This window comes from Colius striatus, chromosome 10, assembly GCF_028858725.1.
Source record: "Colius striatus isolate bColStr4 chromosome 10, bColStr4.1.hap1, whole genome shotgun sequence".
Classification (NCBI taxonomy): Eukaryota; Metazoa; Chordata; class Aves; order Coliiformes; family Coliidae; genus Colius; species Colius striatus.
Genome location: NC_084768.1, coordinates 13983559 through 14007985, shown reverse-complemented (window position 1 = coordinate 14007985; position 24427 = coordinate 13983559). Strand labels below are relative to the sequence as shown.

Sequence of the window (24427 nt, the reverse complement as noted above, 5' to 3'; positions counted from 1 at the left end):
TTTGTATCTTCTAATCCCCTAGACTGATATTGCTATATTTTTATCATATTGGGAACTATAGAACTGTAAAAGTGCAGTTAGTTTTGGGAGTGGAAGGTAATGACCACCAGCTGTACATTTTATCCTTTCCGAGGATGAGTCACATCTTTTTAATCAAATATCAAAGTACGTGTCTTTGCAAGGTACTAAGTGATCATTTTAAGACAGGTATAGCTGACAAAGAAACTTTTTTTATTTCAGGTAATTGCTGTGAGCATCGAGACAGTAAATTACAGTAATCTCTGTATGCTGATTTTATTATATAAAATGCAAATAATCTCTTGCTACAGTTTTTCATTGTTAATAACTGTCACCTTTGTCAAGTGCTAGCTGTATAAAACTAAGTATTGTGAGCTTCTAAAAAAGTATTTAATATTGAGTTGCATTAGTGATCTAACAATAAGTATTTAAATAAGGGGAAAATTATCATTGTGTTAACAATGCAAGAGTTTAAAATCATTATATAATTCATGCAAAAACCAAATAATGGACATTTAACTATGTATCTGTAAGATTGTCTGATTACTATGAAAATTTGAAGCAAAGTTGCATGATTGTATATAAATAAATGAGAGAAAGTTTATTATAGCGTGACTTCAGAGGTGATTATGGAAGGTTGAAAAGGATGAAATAAGGTCTAAACTTTGGACTGGCAAGGACTACTTTCCACTTATTTTCATTTGAGGGGAAAGTAGAAGTAATACTACTCTTTCCAGGTTTCTAGCTTAAAAAAGTTAAAAAAATGTATTATAATTATGTTGGATTATTAGGGAAGTTCCAGCAAATAATGCACAGTAGTGTTTTGAGATACCTCTTGCTAATTCAAAGTTTGTATGTAAGTTTACATAAAGGCACTCAAGATGGGTTTTTTTTATTAATGGATAAGAGTAGTGCCAGGAAGTTTTCTGTCATGTTCTTAAATGTTTGAGCATTATAATGTTGTAGGATGCTTGTTTTTTTAGAGGAGGCTTGGCATTTATGTGGTGTTTGGTGAATGTTGCCAACAGCTACTTTGATATCTGTGTCTTACAATGTTCAAGGGGACAAAACTGGTGTTTCACATTTATTTGCCACCATTTAACTAGAGAGCTTCCCTTATCTATTTATACCATTTACTAATTTGAATTAGGTACATAAAAGTTAAAGTCTTCATTTTATACTATCAGTTTCTTACATCAATCACTCACTTAAGGTTTAAAGTACATTCTCTTGAAGGCAGAAGAACCCTTCACAAACAACGGAGGGACTAGCTTCTGTGACTGTGTAACTCTTCCTGTAGTACTGAGATGAGTTTATTTAAACATGCTGAACGATGTGGCCTCTTGTACAGTCTAGTGTTAAGTCGTTTAGTATAAAAAATAAGAGTAAAATTAATCATTCTATTCTTAAGGTGAGTTGCCTCCATATATATATATACTGCTTTCTAAAGCTCATTTTCAGTTCATGATGCAAAGAAAATAAAAGCTGTGATGTAACTCCAGGTACTTAGATCTGGAAATGTAAATAGCATTATCATAGGATGAAAAGAGTGAGGGGGGGAAGGTATCTTGCAAGTAGATCTTAGAGAACTGGATCAGAATGTAAATGAGTCTCATTAAGGTACTAGCTGTGCTATTTTCAAGCTTTATCACAGGCAAGACAGGAGGCTCTCAGAAATGAATAGTATGATATCTAATTGATTATGGCAGGACTTTCAGAAATATGGCTCTGCTATAGTTATTTTATGAAGCAATCCAGAAGAGTGGAGTATTTATCACTGCAGCAGAACAACTGAATCAGCAGGAATCCCTGCTACTCAGTATCAGTGACTGATACTGAAAGAATTGGTTTTCCATTTTTTAAAATACTGGTCCATCAAACCCCCATGAATTTAGGGGTTTTTAGCATAGAGATCTTGAAATTTTCTATACTATACTGAATTATTCAAGTGTTCATCTGGAAGATTCCTGACAATTAACATGATTTAAGAAATTATGAAATGTTTAAATACTGGGATTGTGGAAACAATTACATTCTATAGAAGGATAGTTTTCCTGCAGAAAAAAAACCTGACTGGGGTTTTGTGTGTGCCAACAATTTAGTATTTAGAACTGAAAAAAGTGTAACTTCAGTCAGTGTAGGGGATATGACTGGCCGTGAGTTTCCTTAAGTTATACATTTTAGTTGTATGAGTTTGATTTCTTTTGGCAGAGGGTGTGATATAATTTTCCTTGGTCATTCCTCACAGATCTTTCAGAGAAAATTATGTAACTGTAGCTGGCTAATTTAGAGATGGTTGTTCTTTGATTGTGTCACTGAGAGATGGAGCAAGCTTTGCATCAGATTACTGAGCAAGGTTGCAGTTACTTTCTCTTTACCTTCATTAGACTTTTTCAGTTTTGGAGAATGTTAACACAACTGTAAGAGGTAGTTTGAATCATAATTTTGCTTGTTTATAAAGAACCTTGAAAGATGGTTTGTAAAATTGTTAGCCACTTGAAAAAAAAAATAATTAGCCCTGGGAATGATGAACACAGTATCTTCTGACTTTTGTTGAAGAAGTATTATGTTACTATTTGAGACGTAAGAAGCAAGAACACACTATGTTACTGTTTGAGACTAAGAAGACAGAACAGGGACTTTGAAAAAGTGCTCCATGTGTATGTTATTTGGCTTACCATTTAAAACCAATACTTGGTTTTATTATGGTCCTGTAGGGACAGAGAACTAAAAGCCCAGGCAAACCTGTGAAAACAATAATGGTTTAAAGCTTAACATCTACAAACATCTTATTAAACAGTCAGCTTAAAAGTCATGTTGGAGTTTAAAAGGACTTGCAGTGATTTGGACAGAATGCAGTACTGCAGCAAATCTGAAGTATCCGAATGTGGACTATGCAAACTGTGTTTCACGATTCGTATTTTCAGCTTTTCTTGGCAATGTAAGACCTTAAAATGCACATTGTCATGCACTTCAATACTTTTGATATTCACTTGATAAAATTGCAGTCTTATTTCTGAGTTTTGAAACATCTTTATTCATAAACACTGTATAGGGAAGCCAAAGTAAATTGCTGCAATACATTTGTTTAGCAGAGGTACAAAAACCTGCCAGGAAATCTATTTGTCTGAATAGTTTGCTTAAAACTCTCATTTCTCACTTGAATTACATCATGATAATAGTGCTGTATAGCTGTAGATCAACCTGTGATGACCTGTTTTTGAATGATCCTCACATCCTTGAAATATTTTATGCATTTCTCTTCCAAGTCCGTGATCACTTCAGTGAGGTCACATGAATATTTTAATTAGGGATAAAATCAGAGTTTAGTATTCTTGTTTTCTCTGTTATTTCTCCCAAGTGTAATTTCTTCTTTTTCCATTTAGACTCAATTATTTAAGGCCATCTCACTAAGGTGATTTCTCCCATCCCCGCCATTACACATGTGAATGACCATTAAATTAGCAATCAGCAGTTTATTGAGGTCACCAACATTTGATTGCTTTTTTCCTCTATGTATGCAAATGTTTTAAATGAAATTATTATTTTCTTTGAAGTTAATCTGGAAAAGCTATCACTTACATGCTGTTTGAATAAATGAGGTAAAGTGGCTCAGGAAAGACATGTACTTATTGAACATCGTAGATGCAAAGTTTCGTGCACACTACTGAGCAACTGTTATCATGAGTAGAGTTAACTACAAAGTCTTGTATAGAGATTTTGACACCTGCTGATAGAAAATGGCTTGCTGATGTCCAGGGTATTTCCCCCAGGTATCATTAAGTTTTTATGTGTTGTTACAGCTGCATCTACATGTTAGCAGACTGCCTATGTTCCATTTTTCTGGAGCATACAAGGCAGGTTTTGCCTAGGAAGTACAATTAGTCTGCCTACCTGAGCATTGACAGAATGCAAAACCAGGCATTAATCAGATGCTATTTGTGAAAAATAAAGATCCCAATTCCACATGCGATGATTCCTGTAAGCCTGTAACAATCTGAACTACAGTATTGTCTCAGTTTTGGTGTGTGGTCACTAATTTTGTAAGTTATGAAGTTAATCTTTCACCCGTTCAGAAACGGCCCCAGTAATTGTCTTGTTTTATGCAAAGTTATTTTGTTTAGAAGAAACTGGAGCACTTTTCCAGTAGTGAAGTATTCCACTACTGTTCCGATATTCATGACCTATTTAACAAGCAGTTTTGGTCTTAGTTGCATATAGACCTGAATGTGTGCAGATGAATTTAAATAATAATAAATTTGTAACAGATTTATATCCTACTCTTTTGAAACAGGCTCACTATTTTAGTTTCAGACTTCAGACATATGGCTGTGTTTTGTATTTTCAAATGTTAAATTTGAGTGGAAAGAAAATTACCCTTTTTCATGGGGAGGCAGCAGTTAAATGTCTAGGTAGAACTTAAATGTTTGGTGATATGAAACCTGTATTTTGCCTCGAGGCTGTTTACTTCCTTCCACTTAAAGCCTTACTCAATTACCAGTGCAGTCAGTTGAAAAACTTGCATTAGCTCAATAACTTCTGGGTCTTTTCTGTTAGATCTAGAATTCATTGTGTTAGGGTTGTCTTTGTTTTGGCAATAAGGGAATAGAAAGAAAATATAATGAAATACTGTAGCAGAGAGTAGATCTTATCTGATTTTACTGTACATTAGTTTTCATTTTATGCTGAACTAAAATACAGTTGTAATATTAAATGTCATAAAACATTTTCATAAAAGGAGTCAATACATAATAATTTGCAACAACAGGGGGCATGGGTAACTAGATGAATCAGAAACTGAAGCGGACAACCTTAACTTTAAAGCTAGTAAAAGATATTAAATGTAGTTACTCATTTCTTAACGGGTTGCTTTGTTAAAATATTGTGATTTCCTGACTCTGAGTTAGCTTTACAGTAGACAGTTTGTGAAGTGTATGTTATTTGGTTACAGCTATGACAGTCACACTTGTGACTCTCAAATATATCTGTGAAATAGACAATCAAAATTGTGTGTGAATCAGGGATGGCAGGTTTAAGGGAACACTGACATTTTCGTTCAACTTCTGTATTCTTAGAGGAACCTGTTTTCTATGTGTTAATTGTTACATTTCATAAACAATTCTTGCATTCTGCTTTAAGATGAGAGTTCCATAAAATGTTTAGGTACAATTTCTAAACCATTCCCATCTACCTTGTGGGTGATTGAGCAAAATGTTAAAATTCTGTGCTGGGACAGAAGAAAGCTAAATTTGGAGTGGAAGAGAAATTAGATAATTGTTTGTGTTTTGCTAACTTTGTAAGGAAAAGGTGTTTGTCATAGGTATTGAGAATATGCATAGGTTGTCCCTGATATCATATTGCCTTAGGTAGTACAGAATTTACACTTAAAGGAAATTACTGGGGGGAAAGAGGGTTGGTGTTTTTTTTAATGGGTTTCCATAAATCCATTTTACTACTTAAAATAGATTTGAAGTAATTTTTTATATAATTCAGTACAAATTTTTATGAAGTTTCAGATAAGCTGTGGAATCTGGTAGATATGAGCAGATAATCACGGCTAGTATTTAGATGGGGGGGTGTCACTTTTAAAGACAAATTTAGTGAGATGTTTTCCTTTGTCTCTGTAGTTATCAGAGACTGTTACAGACGATTGCTGTACTCGAGGCTCAACGTACTCAAGCAGTTCAAGACCTTGAAAGTTTAGGCAGACACCAGAGAGAAGCACTGAAAGATCCTATTGGATTTGTGGAAAGACTCCAGAAGAAGGTATTTCAATGGGCTTTTCTTAAGTTTTACTTGGAATTTTATTTTTTAGTAACTAGTAATTCTTAAGTCTGTAGAAATCAGAGAATTCTGTATCTACTTGCATAAATATTGAGTTTAAAGTACTCTTGCCTGCTGAGCAAAACTAGCCCTTGGTTTTCTTATTAAATCTGTTGCACGTTAGATATACTTTCTGGGTTTTGGTGTGCAGAAATGTAATCTTTAAATCTTTTACATTTCTAATTGTAATGTAGGTATTTTAAGACAACTTGAAATGTACAGGTGACTAGAAGTAATTCATAGTAAGGCATCAGATCAGGAATTAATAAATTTTCTCATTAGAGAAAATAAATGTTGTACTATGTCATTTTGGTAGGATACTTTTAAAAGAGCAGTTAGTTCATAACCTAAAACTAAAATGAACACTGGAAGATAGACTTGACTTCTGCAAGGTAGAATAGAGTATTGTCTGATGGAGGAGAATTACTTTTGGTAAGGACATATTTTCATTTCATATAGCAACAGGGATCCTGAAGGAATGTTTAAAGCTTGAATACTTTCTTGCTGCAGTGTTTACCAATGACAAACAGAATTGACCTAATCTGATAGCAACATGTTGTATTTCAGTGGAGAATGAACTAGCTGTTTTATGATGCTCTTTTCCTAGGCTTGTAGAGATAGATTTAAAAAGAAGTCTGATGTAATCCTATTGGCTTCAGTAGTTGTCTTCCCATTAAATTTTGAGATGAGCTAGTAGCATGCATGATGTAATAGTGATAATTGTGATTTGATAATCGTCATATGGAGAAATACTAATGGTAGTTGAAAGTGTCTGGTGTATTTTTATCTCCAAACCAAAGGAATGATAGTCGTGACCTTTAAATAAAATGGTGAGCTTTGTAAGAGTTGTGTTCTATGCAGAAGACAGCAAAAGCAGTGTAAAATATACATTGATTTCTTTGGTGAGAGAAGTTGAGGTTTATAAGGTAATAAAACTCTGAATAATATAGTTTTCTGTGGTAAGAAAGATACAGATCCTGGGCACATTATATTTTTAGACAAAATAAGAGACAGACAATAACAGATGATTGAAGTCAGAAGCACCTGATTTCAGCTGTGAAATACATACTTTAAAGTTTTACGCTCAATAAGCCATCATTGACCGTGCCGCTGCATATTTTATATGCACTGTTGTGTATTATTCTTGCAAGGTATCTTCTTAAAAAGACTGTGTTGCATGGCACTTCAACAATTTAGATTTTGCAGGTTCTCATAACTTTTCAGGATTTGTACTTTTTTGTTCAGATACACATTAATTGCATTAAATGTTTCACTTTTCACTTTTCATTCTTGTGTTTTTCAGGTTGATATGGGTCTACCATATCCTCAGAGAGTTGTTCAGCTCCCCGAGATTGCCTGGGACCAATACACCTCCAGCCTTGGAAACTTTGAGAGAGAATTTAAAAACCGAAAACGTAACAGTAGGAGAGTAAAGCTGATTTTTGACAAAGGTAAAAGGGAGGTGGGCATGTGTTACTAAACAGAAAGGACCAGTGTGGAGCTGTAATAATTCATTTTTTGTGTTGCTTACAGTAGGTATACCTGCAAGACCAAAAAGTCCTTTGGATCCCAAGAAGGATGGAGAGTCTATTTCATACTCTGTCTTGCCTTTAAGCGATGGTCCAGAAGGTTCTACAAACAGTCGTCCACAGGTAGTTGTTACAAATGAAAAGATAACATTTTACAAAATGATAATTTGTGGGTTTTATTTTTGATGTGGATATATGGATAGTCTTAACTGTTACTTCAAATGTTAATGTTGTTGATGTGTCATTCGTGCTCAGAACAGAGAACTTATTTTTGGTTTAGGAACATATTATTTCAAATTTTCCTGCATGCATTTGGTTTGGTTTTGGTTTTACTTAAATAGGAAAGGGATTAAAATCAAGTTATCTTAACTTTACTTTTTCTAAATGTATCTTCCATTTTATATGCCATGTCCGAGCAGATGATAAGAGGGCGACTTTGCGATGAGACCAAACCTGAAACTTTTAACCAGCTGTGGACTGTAGAGGAACAGGTAATGGGAAACTTCGCCTTTGTCGCTGTAGTAACGTACATGAGAATAAAAGCAAATTGTGTAATAATGTCCAAAGCACCTACAAGTTGAGGGTCACATGTATGTATGTACTCATATTTTGACAACTCTACAGCTTCACTAGGAAAGATGTTTTTTTTTTCCTCCTGTTGATTTAGAAAAAACTTGAGCAATTGCTTTTGAAGTATCCACCAGAGGAAGTAGAGTCCCGACGGTGGCAGAAGATAGCTGATGAGCTGGGAAATAGAACGGCAAAGCAGGTAACAAGTAAAACAGCTGGAGAAGTAATCCCTTTCTTTGGCTTCAGAAGCTTTTTAGGCAGCACTGATAAGAGATTGCATCCAGGTTTCTCTTCAGTTTTTTCAATTCTCTTCTGATTTGAGATTTTTTTCCTGTGAAAAAGCCCACATGAACTGAGGGATTAAAAAACGGACTTTATCTTTTTATAATGTTCCTAATTAAAGCAGTAAAACTTACATGCTAGAAAAAAATTGGACTTCTTGGATGTTGTTTGAGTGCTTGTGCCTAGGGTAATAGAGATGTCAGTCACTGTGTCTGAGCAGTTGGTACAGATTCAGAGAAGATTTGTTTGTAGGTGCCTTTTTTAAAAATAGCAATAAATTTTAAAAATCCAGTATCTTTTCAGTAATTACTTGTTGATAAAAACAAAATAAAAATGCAGGGCTTGCATTTCACTAATGACATTTACTCTCATTCTAAAATACAGAATTAAAATTGCCCCAAAGCCCATGGCAAAGCTGCCAGACCTAATTGTTCATCAGATTTTGAGAGCATGCATTTATTCTATATAGCAAGTATAGTGACACCAGCTGTTCTCAGATTTAGTTACACCGGGGTGTTGAATTTACTGTAGAATGGACAGAAATTTGAATATTCACAGAAAGAAGAGTTAGTTCTGCACTGCGCACAAGATCCACAAAAGGACACAGATGTGAGGATTTCTGCATCTGAGGATTTCTGCATCTCACTTCATGTGATTTTTTTTTTCCTGCTAAAATGACATCATTTCTCCATTTTGTCCAGAAGTAAAAATGCTTATATTCTGTGTTACAGTATTTTAATTTCTCCTATTTCAGTTATATGCTTTCCCTGTTAAAAATATACTTAATTATTTCAGTGTACAAGATTACTTCATCTCTGATCATATCTGTACTTAACAAATGTATTTCTCCATTCCTAAAAAAATTAAACATGTATGCTCATTTATGAAATAAATAAACTGTAGAGGTACTTTCTGTATGCTAACTATGCAAAATTTACCTGTCATTGTTAAGAAAGAGTAACTTTAACTTAGTCTTTCTTTACAATGTAATAACAAACTACTAAAATTATTTCCCTTCTGTTATATTTTTTGCTAGATTTCCTGTGTAGTTTTAAACCATGCTAGGCTTTTTCTTCCTCTGAAAGCCTTCAAAGTGTCTGGAAATATTAAAAATAGCAAGACAGGTAATGGTTAGAGTAGTAATCACAAAGTAGAAAGTGAATCTGGACCACTGTAGCAAAGCTGGCCAGACTTTGAAATGAAGGCCTGCTATATTTCATTTGACATTTAATCATCACATGTTTGGTTTTTTTCTAGGTTGCCAGTAGAGTGCAAAAATATTTTATTAAACTGACTAAAGCTGGTATTCCAGTTCCAGGAAGAACTCCAAACTTATATTTATATTCCAAAAAGGTAAGACAATATTATAGCAGAAATTCAGTATTTCTGTTTGTATTTGTGTGCAAATTGCGTGTAAATTATTAGTATTTTTAATAGATTTAAGTCTTAATTAGTGCTTTTTTACTGACTAGTTCCACCTTGCATGTATTTCTTGCTTAACAAAGTGATTTTTTTTTCCTTTGTCATTAGCACTAGAGTTGGATGTTCTAGTTTCACGTCAACATTTCTTAATTACATCTGTATCGGGTAATCTGAGGGACATGAAGTGTCAGAACAGAGAACACAGCAGACATTGCAGGTTGAACTAACAGCATTGATTTATCTTGGTGTACTTTCTCTGCATTTGTAAGTTTACTGGAATTGATCTAGAAAAGAATAATGAAAACTGTTGGAAGAGGATAAGGAGCCTTGTAATTCATATTGTACGGTCATCTAATTAACAAAAACATAGAAAATTCTTCATTACTGAGCTACTATAAGCATAGATTGAAATGTTGTGTTTTATTTTGATTTGCAGCATATACTATGATTAGAAAAAAATGGTCATATAAATTACTGATAAAGTACAGAATTCGTCTCGATCTTGGAATGGTCCAAGAAAATCCCTTGGTTCTGAGAAATCTTGTTAATTTACAAAACACTAGATTTCTGTGCAGACCAACCGTATATTTTGATTTAAACAATGTGGCACTCCTGGGTACTAATGAGGACCTGAGGCATTTGAAGAGGGCAGTCTCAGGTTTTGGAGGACTTTTCTTTGTTGTCTGTGGGGTTCTTTAAAACCTGTTACAGTGGCATTTTTTAGAGTAACATTACTTTTTTCCATCCAGATGTCCATGATGTTTTCTGATTAAGAACAGAGTAAGCCTTTGATTCTGTAAAAAGTCAGATTTGCAGATTTAGTCTTTGGAAAGGTTGGGAACAAAAGCTACTGCCAGAGAGGCCTGATGTAAAGGTCTACCACAGTGCATCTCTAATGATTTAAAATGTTACACCCTCCCAATTGTCGCCTAGTATTCTCTGAAGTTACTGCAAACAGTGAATGTTCCTATCAGAGGCTTTCCAGTTTGCCATCCGTCATGGTAATGCCATTTTACTTTCACCAGGATTTTACTGTGCTGTTCTGCTCTATAAACAGAGGCAGGGAAGGTGCAGACATCACTGCCATCTTGGTGATTGGAAAAGTGAAGAACCAAAAAAACCATCTGGAAACACTGATACCTTAAATACTGTGGTTAGATTCATCTATTGGAACTCTGAATTACTTCTGCAGTTTACCATACTGTGGAGCTGATTTCAAAAAACATTGAAAATTGAGTTCTGAAAATTATAATTATTTGAGTTCTTTATGTCACTATACCATTTTAAATGACCTTAGTCACATGCCTTTTCTTCTTTCCTCCTAGTTTTATTTGGAAAGACTCTTATTACAGAACGTGAGCAATGCTGCCAAGCAGCAAATCACTGTATTTGATAAATACTGGAAATAATCAATACGTGTGACATTCCAAGCGTGTTTTTCACGAATTTAAACAGTGATCCGTACAGTTCTTCAAGCCCACAGCTCTGCATACAAACACAGTATAACCAGGAGTGAAACATATTTTTATAAAGTTCTTAACATTCTCATATTACAGTGCTAGTGCTACCATCCTACAGACTTTTCTAAAGATTCTGTGTAGAACAAATCTAATACTTGCATCTGTTTTCACAGTATGATTCATATCCTTACTGCCAGGTCATAAGAGTAAGGTCATTGTGCCCTGGTTTCTATTAAGGTGGCATCTCTGTTTCATATGTGTATTTAAAGTAAGAAATACAACAGATGTAAAAATCAGATCAGTGCATGTGGGGGAATTGAGCTCCCTGTCTGCTAATATAGCTGCCTACTTAGAGCACAGATGGACAGCCCTGTACCAGGCTGTAGTTATTCCCAAGTCTCCAATGAAGTTAACATACTGTGGCAGAAAAGAAAAAGCAAGGGATGTTGGAAGCCTGGATCTTGCTTATGCTGTGCTCGTCCTTTATTTTGATACCAAGTATGCACATATGCCCTAAACTGCAGTGTCGGCTTTGCTGCCAATAACAGAAGTATGAAAATTGGATGCTGATACTTAAAGCACAAATCAATGGGAGAATAAAAGCCATAGATATATTAAATGTAAATAACTGCATCAAAAGGGATACTTCTCAAGAAGGTACTTGCATTTCTACATGGGGATTGCCCAGGAAGGTTTTTTTTTTTCTAAATGAATAGTGGAGAGGTGAGAAACCTATTCACTTCTTGAACATTTTGTTGGAGTTACTGTCTGTATCTCCTCATATGATGTAATGTTTCTTCTGGAAAGGGATAGAGGAAATTAAACAGGATATGTCAGTTTATCTTCCTGTTTAATCATTATCTACTATTGCTGGAAATAAAACTGAATCGGAGATTTAGGACTCTAGTATTCAGTTCTTCAATTATGGGCTATCAGTTTCAATTTAATGCTTATATAATGTCATTAATGAACCTGCTTTTATGCTTAATCCAGAAGATACATTTCCCACAGGAAATAATATTTTTTAACTGTTTTCTTTTATGTAGCATTGTTGTTCATTCTTCAGTAGAAGTAGAATCATGTTAAAAAGAGAATTGAGTCAGTTTCATTAACCCTAAATTCTTCTTTTTTGCTATTTAATATTCTTCCATGGGGAATAAGTAATAGGGTCTTGAGAGCCTTTGATCTATTTTAAAACTGCCATGTGTTCTACACCTTCAGACAACAATAAGGTTGAAAGGTTTTAGATGAATAACTCCGTTAGTGTATATCTCATCTAACATTTTGGGTTCCTTTTCTAGTTGGTGGCAATGGAAAAGAACCTTCAGAGAGCAATTCTTTCTCACTCTTAGAAAATTCTATGGTGGAATGATTTGCCTTTTGTTTCTCTGGACTAGGAAAGAGATCTGGGCAACTAGCCTAGACTTAGATTTTCCAAGGCACAAATGAATACAAAAAGTAGATAATGTGTCAGCCATGGACTGGTCTTTTGGATCCTAGACATTTGCAAAGCTATTGCTTTGTTTAGTCTCATGATCACACCATTCATGACTTAGAAGTCTTTTGATAGCTTTGCACTTTGGTTGTCAGTCTTCAAAATTGTTTCAGCTTTATTTTCCATGTTCTTTTTGGCAATTTCATCTGTTTAGATGGTAGGATTTTTGTGGTAAGGTCTCTTTATTAATGCATTCTTACCAAAGAAATATTACACTGTTCATCTGATTTAATTTCTTATGGGGGAGGAAAAGTTCCAGCTGTATGAGGCTTTGATATAGAGTTTTAAGTAAAAAGAACTGGAAAGATAATAGACTTTTTAGTGCACAAGAGCAAATTTCCATCAAGGTTTATCAATGAGGATTACTTAGATAATAACCAAGGAATGTTTTTAAAAATATATCATTTTTTCACTGTAGTCATCAAGTAGACGGCAGCATCCTTTAAATAAACATCTTTTCAAACCTTCAACTTTCATGACATCTCATGAACCTCCAGTTTATATGGATGAAGATGATGACAGATCCAGTTTTCACAGCCATATGGATACTGCAGCAGAAGAGGAAGTATCGGTATGTCAGTCAGAGAATGTCTTGCTTATTTTCTTTTTAACCTTGTTTAATTAATAATATGAGGATTAAACATCTTTGCCATAAAAAGAATGCAATCAAGTAAGTATTAAATTGTGATAAGATTCATGAGCTGATTTGAATTACAAACACATAATTAATACAAAGGCCTCCAGTTGCAGAAAGTGTAGACCAAATCAGAAAGGAAGTACATTAAGGAAGTAATAACCAGTTCTGTCCTGAAACACCTGTGAAAAGTTTTAGTTGCATGTTTTCAAAAAGTGATCTGACATGAGTTTGAAAATCATATAAACTATGCGGTTATGATTCTGGTTTAAGATGTATTTTAGAAAAATTACATAGACCTCTGATAAAGTTTGAACACTGTTGGCATTATTGCTTTTTGTCTCTTCCTTTACTGGCTGAATTAATTATGTATTTTTATGCATTTTTTCAAAGTGTGAACTAACAGACTGAGTTGCCAATCAACAAGCAAATTTATGCATTTTTTGAGGCAAATTCGAGAAGACATCCTAACCCAATGTATTATTGCATCATGTAGTGTTCCACTTTCCTAAACTATCACATGCCACAGTACCACAAGAATTTAGACATATGTCTTTAGCACTCCCAGATAGGATCATAGAATCATAAAGGTACTGTACCCTACAGCTTAGAGGCTGGGCAAGTTTCACAGCTGATGTGAGTCACTGTGTCTTTACTACGCTTAGACTGAAGAATCTGACTTGTTATCTTTTTCTGTTTTGGGTTTTTTTTGGTGAGCCTAGGCACATCTTGCATATGAAAGTTTTTTGCATAACAGAAGTATTAAGGGCATCCAGAACAAGTCCATCAATTTTCTTTGTTGACTTTTTTACATGTACTGCAAAATCTTCCTACATAGATTCAGTGTAGCAAGAAAATTATAGGAAATGTTTTCTTTGACTTGTTTACCATGGAAATACCAGGTGCTGTTTGCTTGTAAAGACACAAGATTTTGCTTGGATATTGCCAGTCAGCTTGACTGGCATAACCATTCCTGAAAAATTGGTTTTATGTAAATGAGTTATTCCCAAGTGAAGCCCCCTGTTCCCAACAGAGTAAAGTTATGATTACTTCATTTTGTAAATAGTCCAATTATTTTAGATTACAGCTACTTATTATTCCAGAATGAAGTATTCACACAGGGAACTATTATAGTACAGTTTATTCAATATACATCTATTTCGTGCCAGGCAGTTTTTTTCAGAAGAAACTTTAGAGATTTGCATGGAAGGTGAATCCCTGTTTTACATTAAGAGAGTGTAGCTTAGCATCACACCATTTAATTATGTCATTTGGCCTTGATTTTCCTGAACATTTGGAGTCTAGTCCTTTATATAGGTTGAAAGTTAAATAATTGATAAGGTCTTTAGAAGTTTAACACTAAAGAGCAAGCCTCTTTCCTTCACTTCCTTTAATAAACTTAATAAATGATACAGATTCTGGTCTTCAGAGATTCATAAAAAGAAGATTAAATTATATGTGTAGGCTACATTAGAAGAATTTTGATTACTGTCTTCTTGTTCTCTGCACCGAATGTTCCTGTCAGTGTAGGATATGAAAACTGTTCTACATTGTTGAAGATTTGTTGTCTATGAAAACAGCTGACACCTACCAAGTACAGCTGATAAAATTAAACTGCCGTCTTGAAACAGGCCATCTTGAATGGGCCAGCTGCTACAATTAAGTAGCCATCTTGATGCAGAATGACAACTTCTGTCTTCTCATTAAACAGAGGTCTTCAACCTATGTTAAGAGAAAATTGGATGAGAAAAAAACAGAAATAGAGTCTCCCTTTAAAAAGTGAGAGTTATTTGTTTTAAATCTCTGGCAAAGTCATTTGTGCCAGCCTGTTGGAAGTCAAACTTTTTTATAACTTCGGAAAAGCAGCTATCTATTTTCTTAAGTTATGAAGAGACAGTAAAGGGGTGAAGGAGTTGAATAATTCTGAAACTTCTGCTCTCCCAATCAGAAAATGATGCTTCTCATCACTTTTTATTCTCACAGGTAAAAGTGAGAAGTTAGTACTGCTAAAATCAACTGTCTTCATATAAAAATATATATATAATGGAAGCTTGCTACTGTCTTGATTTAAAGGTCTTTTAAAAGTCAGAATTTTTGCAGAAAGTCTTAAAACTGTAAAAGGTTTTTGGGTATAATTTGTTTTTACTGGTTTCACAGTTCTGAAAGTGCTTCATAACAGTGTAACTACCCTTAGAATAGTATTATTCTGTAGTATTGCACAGAACAGTAAAGAGAAAGATCAGTTAACTTGATTAAATTAACCTGAAGTTTCAGTTCTCAAGTATAATATCTGTTGCCAAGTATTTAAAACTAAAAGGAACTAGCTTTGTCTTAAACAAAAGCTAAGCCTTTTACTGCAGCTGCCATTTTGCCTACAGTGAATGAACAAATGGATGATATGCCAATAGCAGTTAGGCATCCAAGATGAGAAAAAAGCCTAGGAATTAAAGTTGGGAACTGCTCTCTCCAGCTAAACTCTCCACCAGCAGAAACGTGTGTATGGGAAAATGTTTTAATGCAGATAAGAAAGTAGAAATAATAATAATAATTAACAAGTAAGTTGTCTGTATGTGCTGTTTTGTGCTTTATTTTAAAACAATGCCATTGATTCTTTAAACACAATTTCACAGTATGCTTCTTAGAATATATTTCCAGCGTTTTCTCAAAGATTATTAATCATACATAGTGATGTATGGAATATATGTCTTACTAGTTATTATATTGTTAAAATAGAGAATAATTTTTTTAAACCATGAACAGGATGAAGAGAGTATTCCCATAACATATCGAGAATTACCTGAATACAAAGAACTGTTAGAGTTTAAAAAACTGAAGAAACAGAAGCTCCAGCAAATGCATGCAGAAAGTGGATTTGTGCAGCATGTGGGATTCAAGGTGAGTTTAAGAGATGTTCTTCTGTTACTCAGTGGTTTGTTGTAGAGATTTTCAGAGATAACGTGGTTTGGATTTCCCAAAAAGGGTCTGTTTAATGTAGCAAGTCTGGTTCCTTAGTTCGTGTTCACTTTGCCTACTTTCTCTCACCTACCCAAGGAATGCGCTCTTTCACATAGCTCAGGTTTCACTGAACATTGATCTAGTATGAAAATTAATAAGCACGTTGTCTTTTCCTCATTTGTGTTATGGAAATACAGCTCTATAGCCTTGTTAAATCCTTCTAGAATTCTATTTGACACTACACTCTGTTTTCATAATGATTCTGGAGTCATTTTGCCTCCACCTGAGGCCAAAGAAGGGACAAAGATTTTGAATTAGAACAAGGATAGATTAAGAATATTTATTTTGTAGCATCTTCCCAATCCTATCAAGTAGTTATTCAATTAAGTTGAAGTAAGGACATGAAATAGTCATTACGTGAAGTTAAGAAAATAAACATTAAGTTAAACAAATTTGTTGTGCCAGTATCAATTGTTAACAGTGACCTGAGAGAAATGATATTTTCTGATTTGCAAGGGATTTTCTGCGTAGCTGGTTACTGTGTTGGAACAGTATCTTTACATTGTTTAGTGTTATACAGATAGTTTTATTTTCTAATATTCATTTATATAAAGGAGGCAAAGATACTCAGAAGTTCAGTTCAAAATGACTGGAAAGAGACAGCCTCGTCAGTGGACTTTAACAGACTTAATCCCATTGTTAAACTAAGGTGCTCTTTTGGGTTGTTTGACATTTTGGGTTTTTTTTTTAAAGTTACTATGGTGTGTTTGCATTTTTTGGTGTGTTCTGTTTTGGTTTAAGTTAAGCATTTTCCTTCCCCTAAAATGAAAACTTGTATCAGGCAGACCAGACCTATAGGTAACAAACTAGCTGCTTTTTCTACATAAAATTACTCAGAGAAGTAGATTGGCATTATACAGTTTCAAACATCTGAAGCCTGAAAGGTTCTTTGCAGTCTGCATTTGATCTTTCTACACGTTATGGTAAGCTATAAAATTCCATGATTCTGTACTATTTTCCCTCAGGAGTGCTGCCTCGCTCTGTGCACAGGCTGGACGGAGCTCACCTAATAAGTAACCTTTCAGAACACTTTTGGTTCTGCATGGCCTTCAGCCTCATTTACTACACATTATTCAAACTCACTACTTTGAATATTAATTTATTGAATCACTTGTGGGCTTTTTGTGGCTTTCATTGCTGTAATAGCAGAGCACTTTGCAAATAGTTTTTTCTTTTCTTAGGTGATGAAAGGCATGGTATTATTTCTGTTTCACAGGGGAGGGGAAAGCTGGAGCACAGAAATTAAGGGCAAGGGTTTCCACTATCTTGATTTTTCAAATTTTGATTTATTTTTTTAAAAGTATTTAGTATGATTCTGAACCTGAGATTTTCAGAGAACATCCCTGAGTATGCTTAGCCCCTTCTCATTGTCAACCCTCAAACTGGAAGCCGTCTGTGAAAGAAAGGGATCCAGCTGTGACAAATCTGTAAGGTGTTTGTAACCCAGACTGGATTAGTTGTGGCCAGAAATGAGCTGCTGTGCTATGAGCACAGATGCTATGAGAGAACTTCAGGTTGGGAAGAAAGATTGAGCTATGGGATCCCAGGCTTGTTTCCCACATTTCTTCTTCCATTTCAGTCCTGCCTCTGCAGCACTTTTCATAGTTCAGGTTTTTGAAAAACTCTTCTTGCCTCCAAGTCCCATTTTCCAGATTCCTTTTATTTTATAAAATATTTTTGTTTTTCCAACCCTGTTCTGTACCATTATGAATTTTTCATCTGGTCTTGATGTTTTATTTGTACTTTGTTTCCTCCTCTTCATACTACACTATTCTTGCACTCAGCTACTGTTGTGTTGTCCCTGATTCTTCTCAGGGGATTAGTTCTCTTCTTGCTCAGCTTTAGTTTTAAACTTCTGTTCTTTTTCCTGAACATGTTGTCCCACTTCCTTCCCAGCTATCTGGCTTTTAGCTCCAGCCTGCCCATAATGTGATATTTCCTGAATTTGGAAGTGCATCAGTCTGACCTGTCATGTCCTGATCTGCAGCCCATCAACAGCCTCTCAGCAAGCTCTACTTGTCTTACTGCTTTCTTCTGCCATGGGAAGTGGATTCATAGTTAGACATTTTGTGTGTTTGGACAGAAGCTATAGAACCGTCATGTTGCTGTGTTGTGTCACAGCAGTTCTTACAGCCATGTGAGGATGAGCAGTGTCTGCAGGCAGGACTCAGTATGATTTTGTTCAGCAGGAGAATAATGTCAACATGGAGCATTTTGGGAGTAGGGAACAGAGCAAGAGAGAGATTGATCAGTCCTCAGGGCTCTGGAGGTCCTGTCTAGAGTATGAATGCATTATGGTCTGTGTGAGAAGGACTCAGCTGTGTGGGCGAACAGTAATCCACCTGCTCATGGGTATTTCTGTATGGTGTATTGGTGTGAACCATTAGTCACGTCAGTGGTTACAGCGGCTGTTTTTTCAGTGCTCTTCCATCTGCTTCACAGTGTGATAACTGCGGAATTGAACCTATCCAGGGTGTTAGGTGGCACTGTCAGGACTGCCCTCAAGAAATGTCCTTGGATTTCTGTGATTCTTGTTCCGACTGGTGAGCAGCATATGCTTCTACTTGTTATTTATAATTAGCTTGACTCTTAATGTGTGGCTTAATTGCTGTATATGTTGGAAATCTTTGCTCCAGCATAGGCCGTGTGTCATGTGCTGAGCAAAGTGGAAGATACTTTATTTGGGGAGATACATTTTGTAAGCGTGTTCTGGATGTAGGGGTTTTTTTCTTAATGCAGTGGACAGATAAATTTGGCACTGTTAAATAGTGGGGGAAATGACATTTTAGTAATTGGTATCAAATTTGGTAGGAAACCGTTAATATGATCACTGTTTCTGAAAGTTAAAGATCAGGACTTTTAAACTGTGAAAATTTACTTCTAAACTGTTATCTTCTTCTTTCCCTTGCAGTCTGCATGAAACAGAGATTCATAAGGAAGATCATCAGTTAGAACCTATTTACAGAGCAGAGACATTTTTAGACAGAGACTACTGCATGTCCCAGGGCACCAGTTACAATTATCTTGACCCAAACTACTTTCCAGCAAATAGATGACATGGGAAGCAGATCTACCATCTTGGGCTTACTATCCTCTTTGAAAAATAACAATGGCACCATTGTTAATTCTGTGCACATTTTGGAAAGACTCTGCTTTCCCTGAAATGTCGCTCACAGCATGACAGCTTCCTGGGTGTACTTGTCAAACTACAGCTTTGAGCTGTCATGGTTCTAGATCACTGAACAGCAGCTGAACATTCCTAGTGTGCAGAAGGTTTCACTGGGAGACTTTTCTTTCACCACGTTAGTCATTTTTGGGTGGTGAATCTAAACACAAAAAAAACACATACAAAAGGGTGAGCCAGAAATGAGAGCACACATTAAAGATAGAGTAAATTCCAAAGGCTTTGAAGAACTTGGTTATAATGAGATCCAGAGGAGGTGAAGTATTTATATAAAAACAGTTTAGTAGCTTGCAGTTTTGTTGTGAAATAGTTTTCAGCACAGTAACTGACTTCTTTAGGCAAGGTTTTAACCAATGACAGTGTTTGCTTCTAGGATGTACTCTAAAAAAATACTCACTGTCTCAGCAATGGTTGGTTACAGGCCTTTATTAAATTGGAGCTGCTTAATCACATTGACTCTCAATTTCTTTAATTTTTTTTTTTAATTATTTTTTTTTTCAAACCACGATGAACTCTATTTACCAACAGTGAAGCACTACAGGAGGCAACTGTGGCATTGCTTCCTTAACCAGCTCATGGTGTGTGAATGTTATAAAATTGTCACTCAGATATATTTTTTAAATGTAATGTTATATAAGATGATCATGTGATGTGTACAAAATATGGTGAAAAGTGCCAGTGGTAGTAACTGTGTAAAGTCTCTAATACTCAACATTAACTCCTTTAAAATAAAATACACAGCCTTCTGCCTCTGTATTTGGAGTTGTTAGTGCAACTCATCAAAGAAAACTGCCTAATATAAATCATATATATGGTAATAATTTTTTCCTCTTTTGTAGTCTGCACAAGATCCATGAAAGATTGTATTTTTATTACTATTTAAACAGTGATTAAATTTAGCCTGAGCAGTGAGCAAGGGTTCACATGCATTCTTTTATACTGCTGGATTTTGTTGTGCATCATTTAAAACATTTTGTATGTTTCTTCTTATCTGTGTATACAGTATGTTCTTAAATAATGTTCAATTGTCAGGAGAACTGTGAGAAATAAACTATGTGGATACAGTCTGTTTATATATAGATTGCTTGCCGTGACTTCCTTTCTGTGTAGTTCTGACTTTTTAATCAAGATGGAAAACAGTTGAAAGGACCTTTTAACCCGTCATACAAATACTCACTATGCAGACCTGCGAGATGCCCGGCGCCGCCTCTGCTGCCCGTTTCGGTGGGAACTGACGGTGCTCTGCGCCCACTAAAACACGCTCCGCCTTTTGCAGGATTAGCAGTTTAGTCTCCTCGTGTCTTACTCACAGACTGTTGTGTCTCAGATCGCAGCCAATTCAGATTTCAGTAGCCTTGGTACACTGTATACCATTGTCTGAGAAGCTTTGTAATTATTGTGACATATTTTTTAGTTAATATATTTTCTATTGAGATGTATAGCTTGTGATTCAGAAACACTTGATTATTTTATAACTGTAATAGACTTCCAGTTGCTTTGAAACTTGAATACTCGGAGTAATTAGCTAGAAACTAATTTGACTTTAAAAGATGGCAATAAGAAGGATAATTGGCTGGCACCACCTAATAGCTCTCACTGTAAGCTGATTGGTATTAAATTTTGCAATAACTTTAGGTGTAGTTATTTTTTGCTTCAGGAGGAAATTAATTTTGAGCATTTAATCTCTTTAGAAGGTAATACGGTACAGTTACTAAAACACTGAGCGAGTGTCTCGTGTAAACATATCTCACCTGTCTAGTAAACTTAGATAAATTTAATTAACCTTCAAAAAAGACAACACAAAAATTCATATGTTGTAATTTTGGGTTTTAATTGGAAAAGATACTGCTCTGAGAGGCTCTCTGATACCATAACAAACGTGCTTTCCACTTCACTCGTGCTGTTTTTAGGAAGCTAGAGTTGGTGAAGGTGTATTATCAGGGAGAGGATCTGTGGTAATACTTGCTTTTTATGTTGATAGCCTGAAAAAATGGGAAGAAAATAACGAAAGCACATCAGTGAATATATTCAGTCATCAGTTTAAAATAGCTTGGGAAGAACAAAAAGCCATGGTATGATTTGAATGAGATGGGAAGCAGAAGGAGAAGTCTGAATCACCCAAGAAAGAATTGTCTTGGATAAGTCCTCTTTTTATTGAATATGTATAAATATTTATATTTCCATATGCATGCCTATACAGCTCTTTCTCTCGCATAAATCCTGAACAGAAGCAAATAGGTATCTAATGCACATACACCCAGCCAAGCATGGGAGGGTTTTCATTTTGTTCCATGGAAAAGACCAGAAGCAGCAGAAAGAAAAATTAAACTGTATGCTAAGTAGCTTTTGTAATTTGATTTTTAAAAAAGAAAAAAAGCTGATTGTTGCCTTTCTTCCCATCCTGCACAAGTGTGATACTCCACACAATTTAACTTATATTGTAATTCGAAGTAATAAAAAATACTCCAGAAAACCTGCCGAGATGAGCTGGAATTTTCATGGTAACTCCACAGTAGGGTATTTTTTTCATTGTTTTTATTTGGGAAATATACTACTCCAGACAGCTGCTAGTGCTTCAGGGCTCGGTTTAGGAAACCTGCCTTCACAAGCTGCTGCATGCTGAAAGTCTTGCTTAAAGCTGTTGTACTGCAGACAATACTGGTCACTTAATAGTACTGGTCTGGAGCTGTAGAAGCACTTTCTAGAGCATCAGAGGTAAAATGTAGGTTATAAAAGGACCCAGGAAAGAAGGAACATCCAGGATATGAATGCTAAGAACATATCTAAAATAGCCCCTTAAAAAAATCACTGAATTAGCATTTACAAGGCAAACGCCAAGGAAGAAAAAGAAAACGGAAGAATCTGCCCTGAATGGAAAAAGGACATATTCTGTAAGCATGCTGATTTGAGCTATATTTTCAAGTCATGTACTGTGCTTTAAAAAGGATTAAACCCACATATACTGTAACAAATCACTACTCCTCATTTTTGTACATGTTTTATTTGTATTATGTCTTCATTACAAGAAGGGTAACTTTAAAAATACAAATCTGCCGCATAAAGTACAACTTTGACAGTAAGAACAATCATGCAACCCACTTCAACTGTGAATTCTGCCAGTAGTTCCTGTAAGAGGATGCAGTCACTTTACAGGAATGTCAAACAAGCTTTTTATTTAGTTATCAGAATACCAAAGAAACTCCACAATATTTTGGTTAACCTAACAGAAATGTGATACGATTCTTACAGACTTTTCTGCAGCTCGAATGGATAAATGGCTTAATAAAGATGCAAGCAATACAAATTAAATAATCCCTGACATGTTCCTTTTTTGAGGGTTGGGAGTTATTTTTTTCTCCCCTCAAAAAAATGTTGGTGATGCCAGTACAGGACAACAGATGATCTGGACTTTGAAATACTTCCAAGGTACGATTTAAAGACATCTTTGTACATTCCTTCTCATAGTCAAGTTTATACGTAGACTTTTAAGTACTGTAGGACAACCGCTGTTAATACAGATAGTTACTGGATTACACATTTAACTATACAATACAATCATTATTTTCGCCTTGGCTCACAAAACTGGGAAGTTGTCATTTACAATATCCTGCGGTTCCCAGCAGAAGACAAGGCTGTTTCAAAAACAGTGTCTGCTCCACAACAATGGTCAGACTTCCACCATATGAATTGTCAATTGAACTGTCAATTACTTTTTCTCCTTGTTGTGACAATGGTCTGCGGACGTGTGAAAAGTTTTAACTTGTAGCTTGACTTATTCCAGCTGTCTTACAGCTGCATGTAACAGAGAACAGATTTTAGTCACCAAAGCCCAAGAACAAGCTAAGTGACCCTACAGAAATTAATACTGTTAAAGAAAAGAAAATCATAACCAATGGCAAACTTGTAGGCAATATCCTTAAAGTTATTATGCTAAATGGTGATGGATGTGGCTGAAGAGCTCACTGCTGGTCAGGTACTGCCTGATTTAAAATCAAATGTGTTTGACCATGAAATAGAAACCAGAGCTGCTGTTCACCATGCTGCCTTTAACCTGTGAAGAGCAAACAACCAATGAAACAATATACAGTTCTCGGTGTAGTGATAGCATACAGACCACTTTCTATTGAGTGTATTGTCAGAACAGAGAAAAAAAGGTTTCATCTAAAATAATGTATGTACCACATGCACAAATTCCAGATGCCTCTCGAGAAAGCAGTATTGCTTTGAACAGCATTTGAATCGTGACGGTCGAGTGCACGTGAGGTGAGGCTGTGTACACACCGTTACTGCGTTTCTATTGAAAAAGCTGCCTCTTCCTTTTTCAGCAAAGAGTCAATCGTCTTGCAGAGTTCCAGAAAAACATCCTCCTGCGTTCCTTCTGCATCAACCTGTGAGGCAGGCAAAAACCGTTACTTTCGATTAAGTTACAAAGGATTATCTCAGAATCTAAACATTGGCACAAAATAGAAAATAAAGTTTGTTCTGTTTCCTATTAAAAGCATTTTAATGTAGAGGAGCAATTTCCATAAACTGACTTATGCACTGTGTTTCTGCAGATTTATGCGAGGAGATTCTGTAGGCTCCATCATCTGGAACAAAGAACATTAATCAAATGGGGGAGCTTGAGCTCTTTCTGCTAAGTACTCAAGTTTTAAAGAAAAATTCCACCTTTGACATACAGAACAGTTTCCAAAGATTTTTAGAAGCTATCTTAACATTTAATACCTTCCAGAAGCAAACTGAGTAACTTCGATACCATACTGTTAATGAGATAAATAGCACCGACTTCTTAGTTTATTTCTTGTCATCTGAAGCGTCAGAGTACATAACGCTGCGACTGACCTAAAAGCTGTTCGATGGCAGTAACTTCACACACTTGTGTGTTTGTGCATTTGTATTTGCGAGCCTGGTGAATTGGTTCTGGTTTTATGACGACCTTTGGGCAACACGTTCTGTAGCGGCAATGGTTTTGTGTTACGAGAATTCATCTTCATT

The 24427-nt window shown here is 35.4% G+C and overlaps 2 protein-coding genes across 4 annotated transcripts in view; one reads left to right on the top strand and one right to left on the bottom strand.

Moving 5' to 3' along the window:
• The window catches only part of ZZZ3 (zinc finger ZZ-type containing 3), a 60117-nt gene extending 37700 nt beyond the window's left edge, over window positions 1-22417 (top strand). For all 3 annotated transcript variants that reach the window (XM_062003407.1, XM_062003408.1, XM_062003409.1), the window contains exons 4-13: window positions 5646-5784; window positions 7145-7292; window positions 7375-7493; window positions 7790-7861; window positions 8038-8139; window positions 9480-9575; window positions 13018-13170; window positions 15994-16128; window positions 18691-18791; window positions 19160-22417. In XM_062003407.1, coding sequence (XP_061859391.1) covers window positions 5646-5784; window positions 7145-7292; window positions 7375-7493; window positions 7790-7861; window positions 8038-8139; window positions 9480-9575; window positions 13018-13170; window positions 15994-16128; window positions 18691-18791; window positions 19160-19304 — 1210 coding nt within the window. In that variant the 3' untranslated portion in view covers window positions 19305-22417. The remainder of the gene's footprint in view (window positions 1-5645; window positions 5785-7144; window positions 7293-7374; window positions 7494-7789; window positions 7862-8037; window positions 8140-9479; window positions 9576-13017; window positions 13171-15993; window positions 16129-18690; window positions 18792-19159) is intronic.
• Window positions 22418-22434: 17 nt separating this feature from the next.
• Window positions 22435-24427, bottom strand: part of AK5 (adenylate kinase 5) — an 86564-nt gene continuing 84571 nt past the window's right edge. The window contains exon 14 of the mRNA XM_062003410.1: window positions 22435-23820. Coding sequence (XP_061859394.1) covers window positions 23716-23820 — 105 coding nt within the window. The 3' untranslated portion in view covers window positions 22435-23715. The remainder of the gene's footprint in view (window positions 23821-24427) is intronic.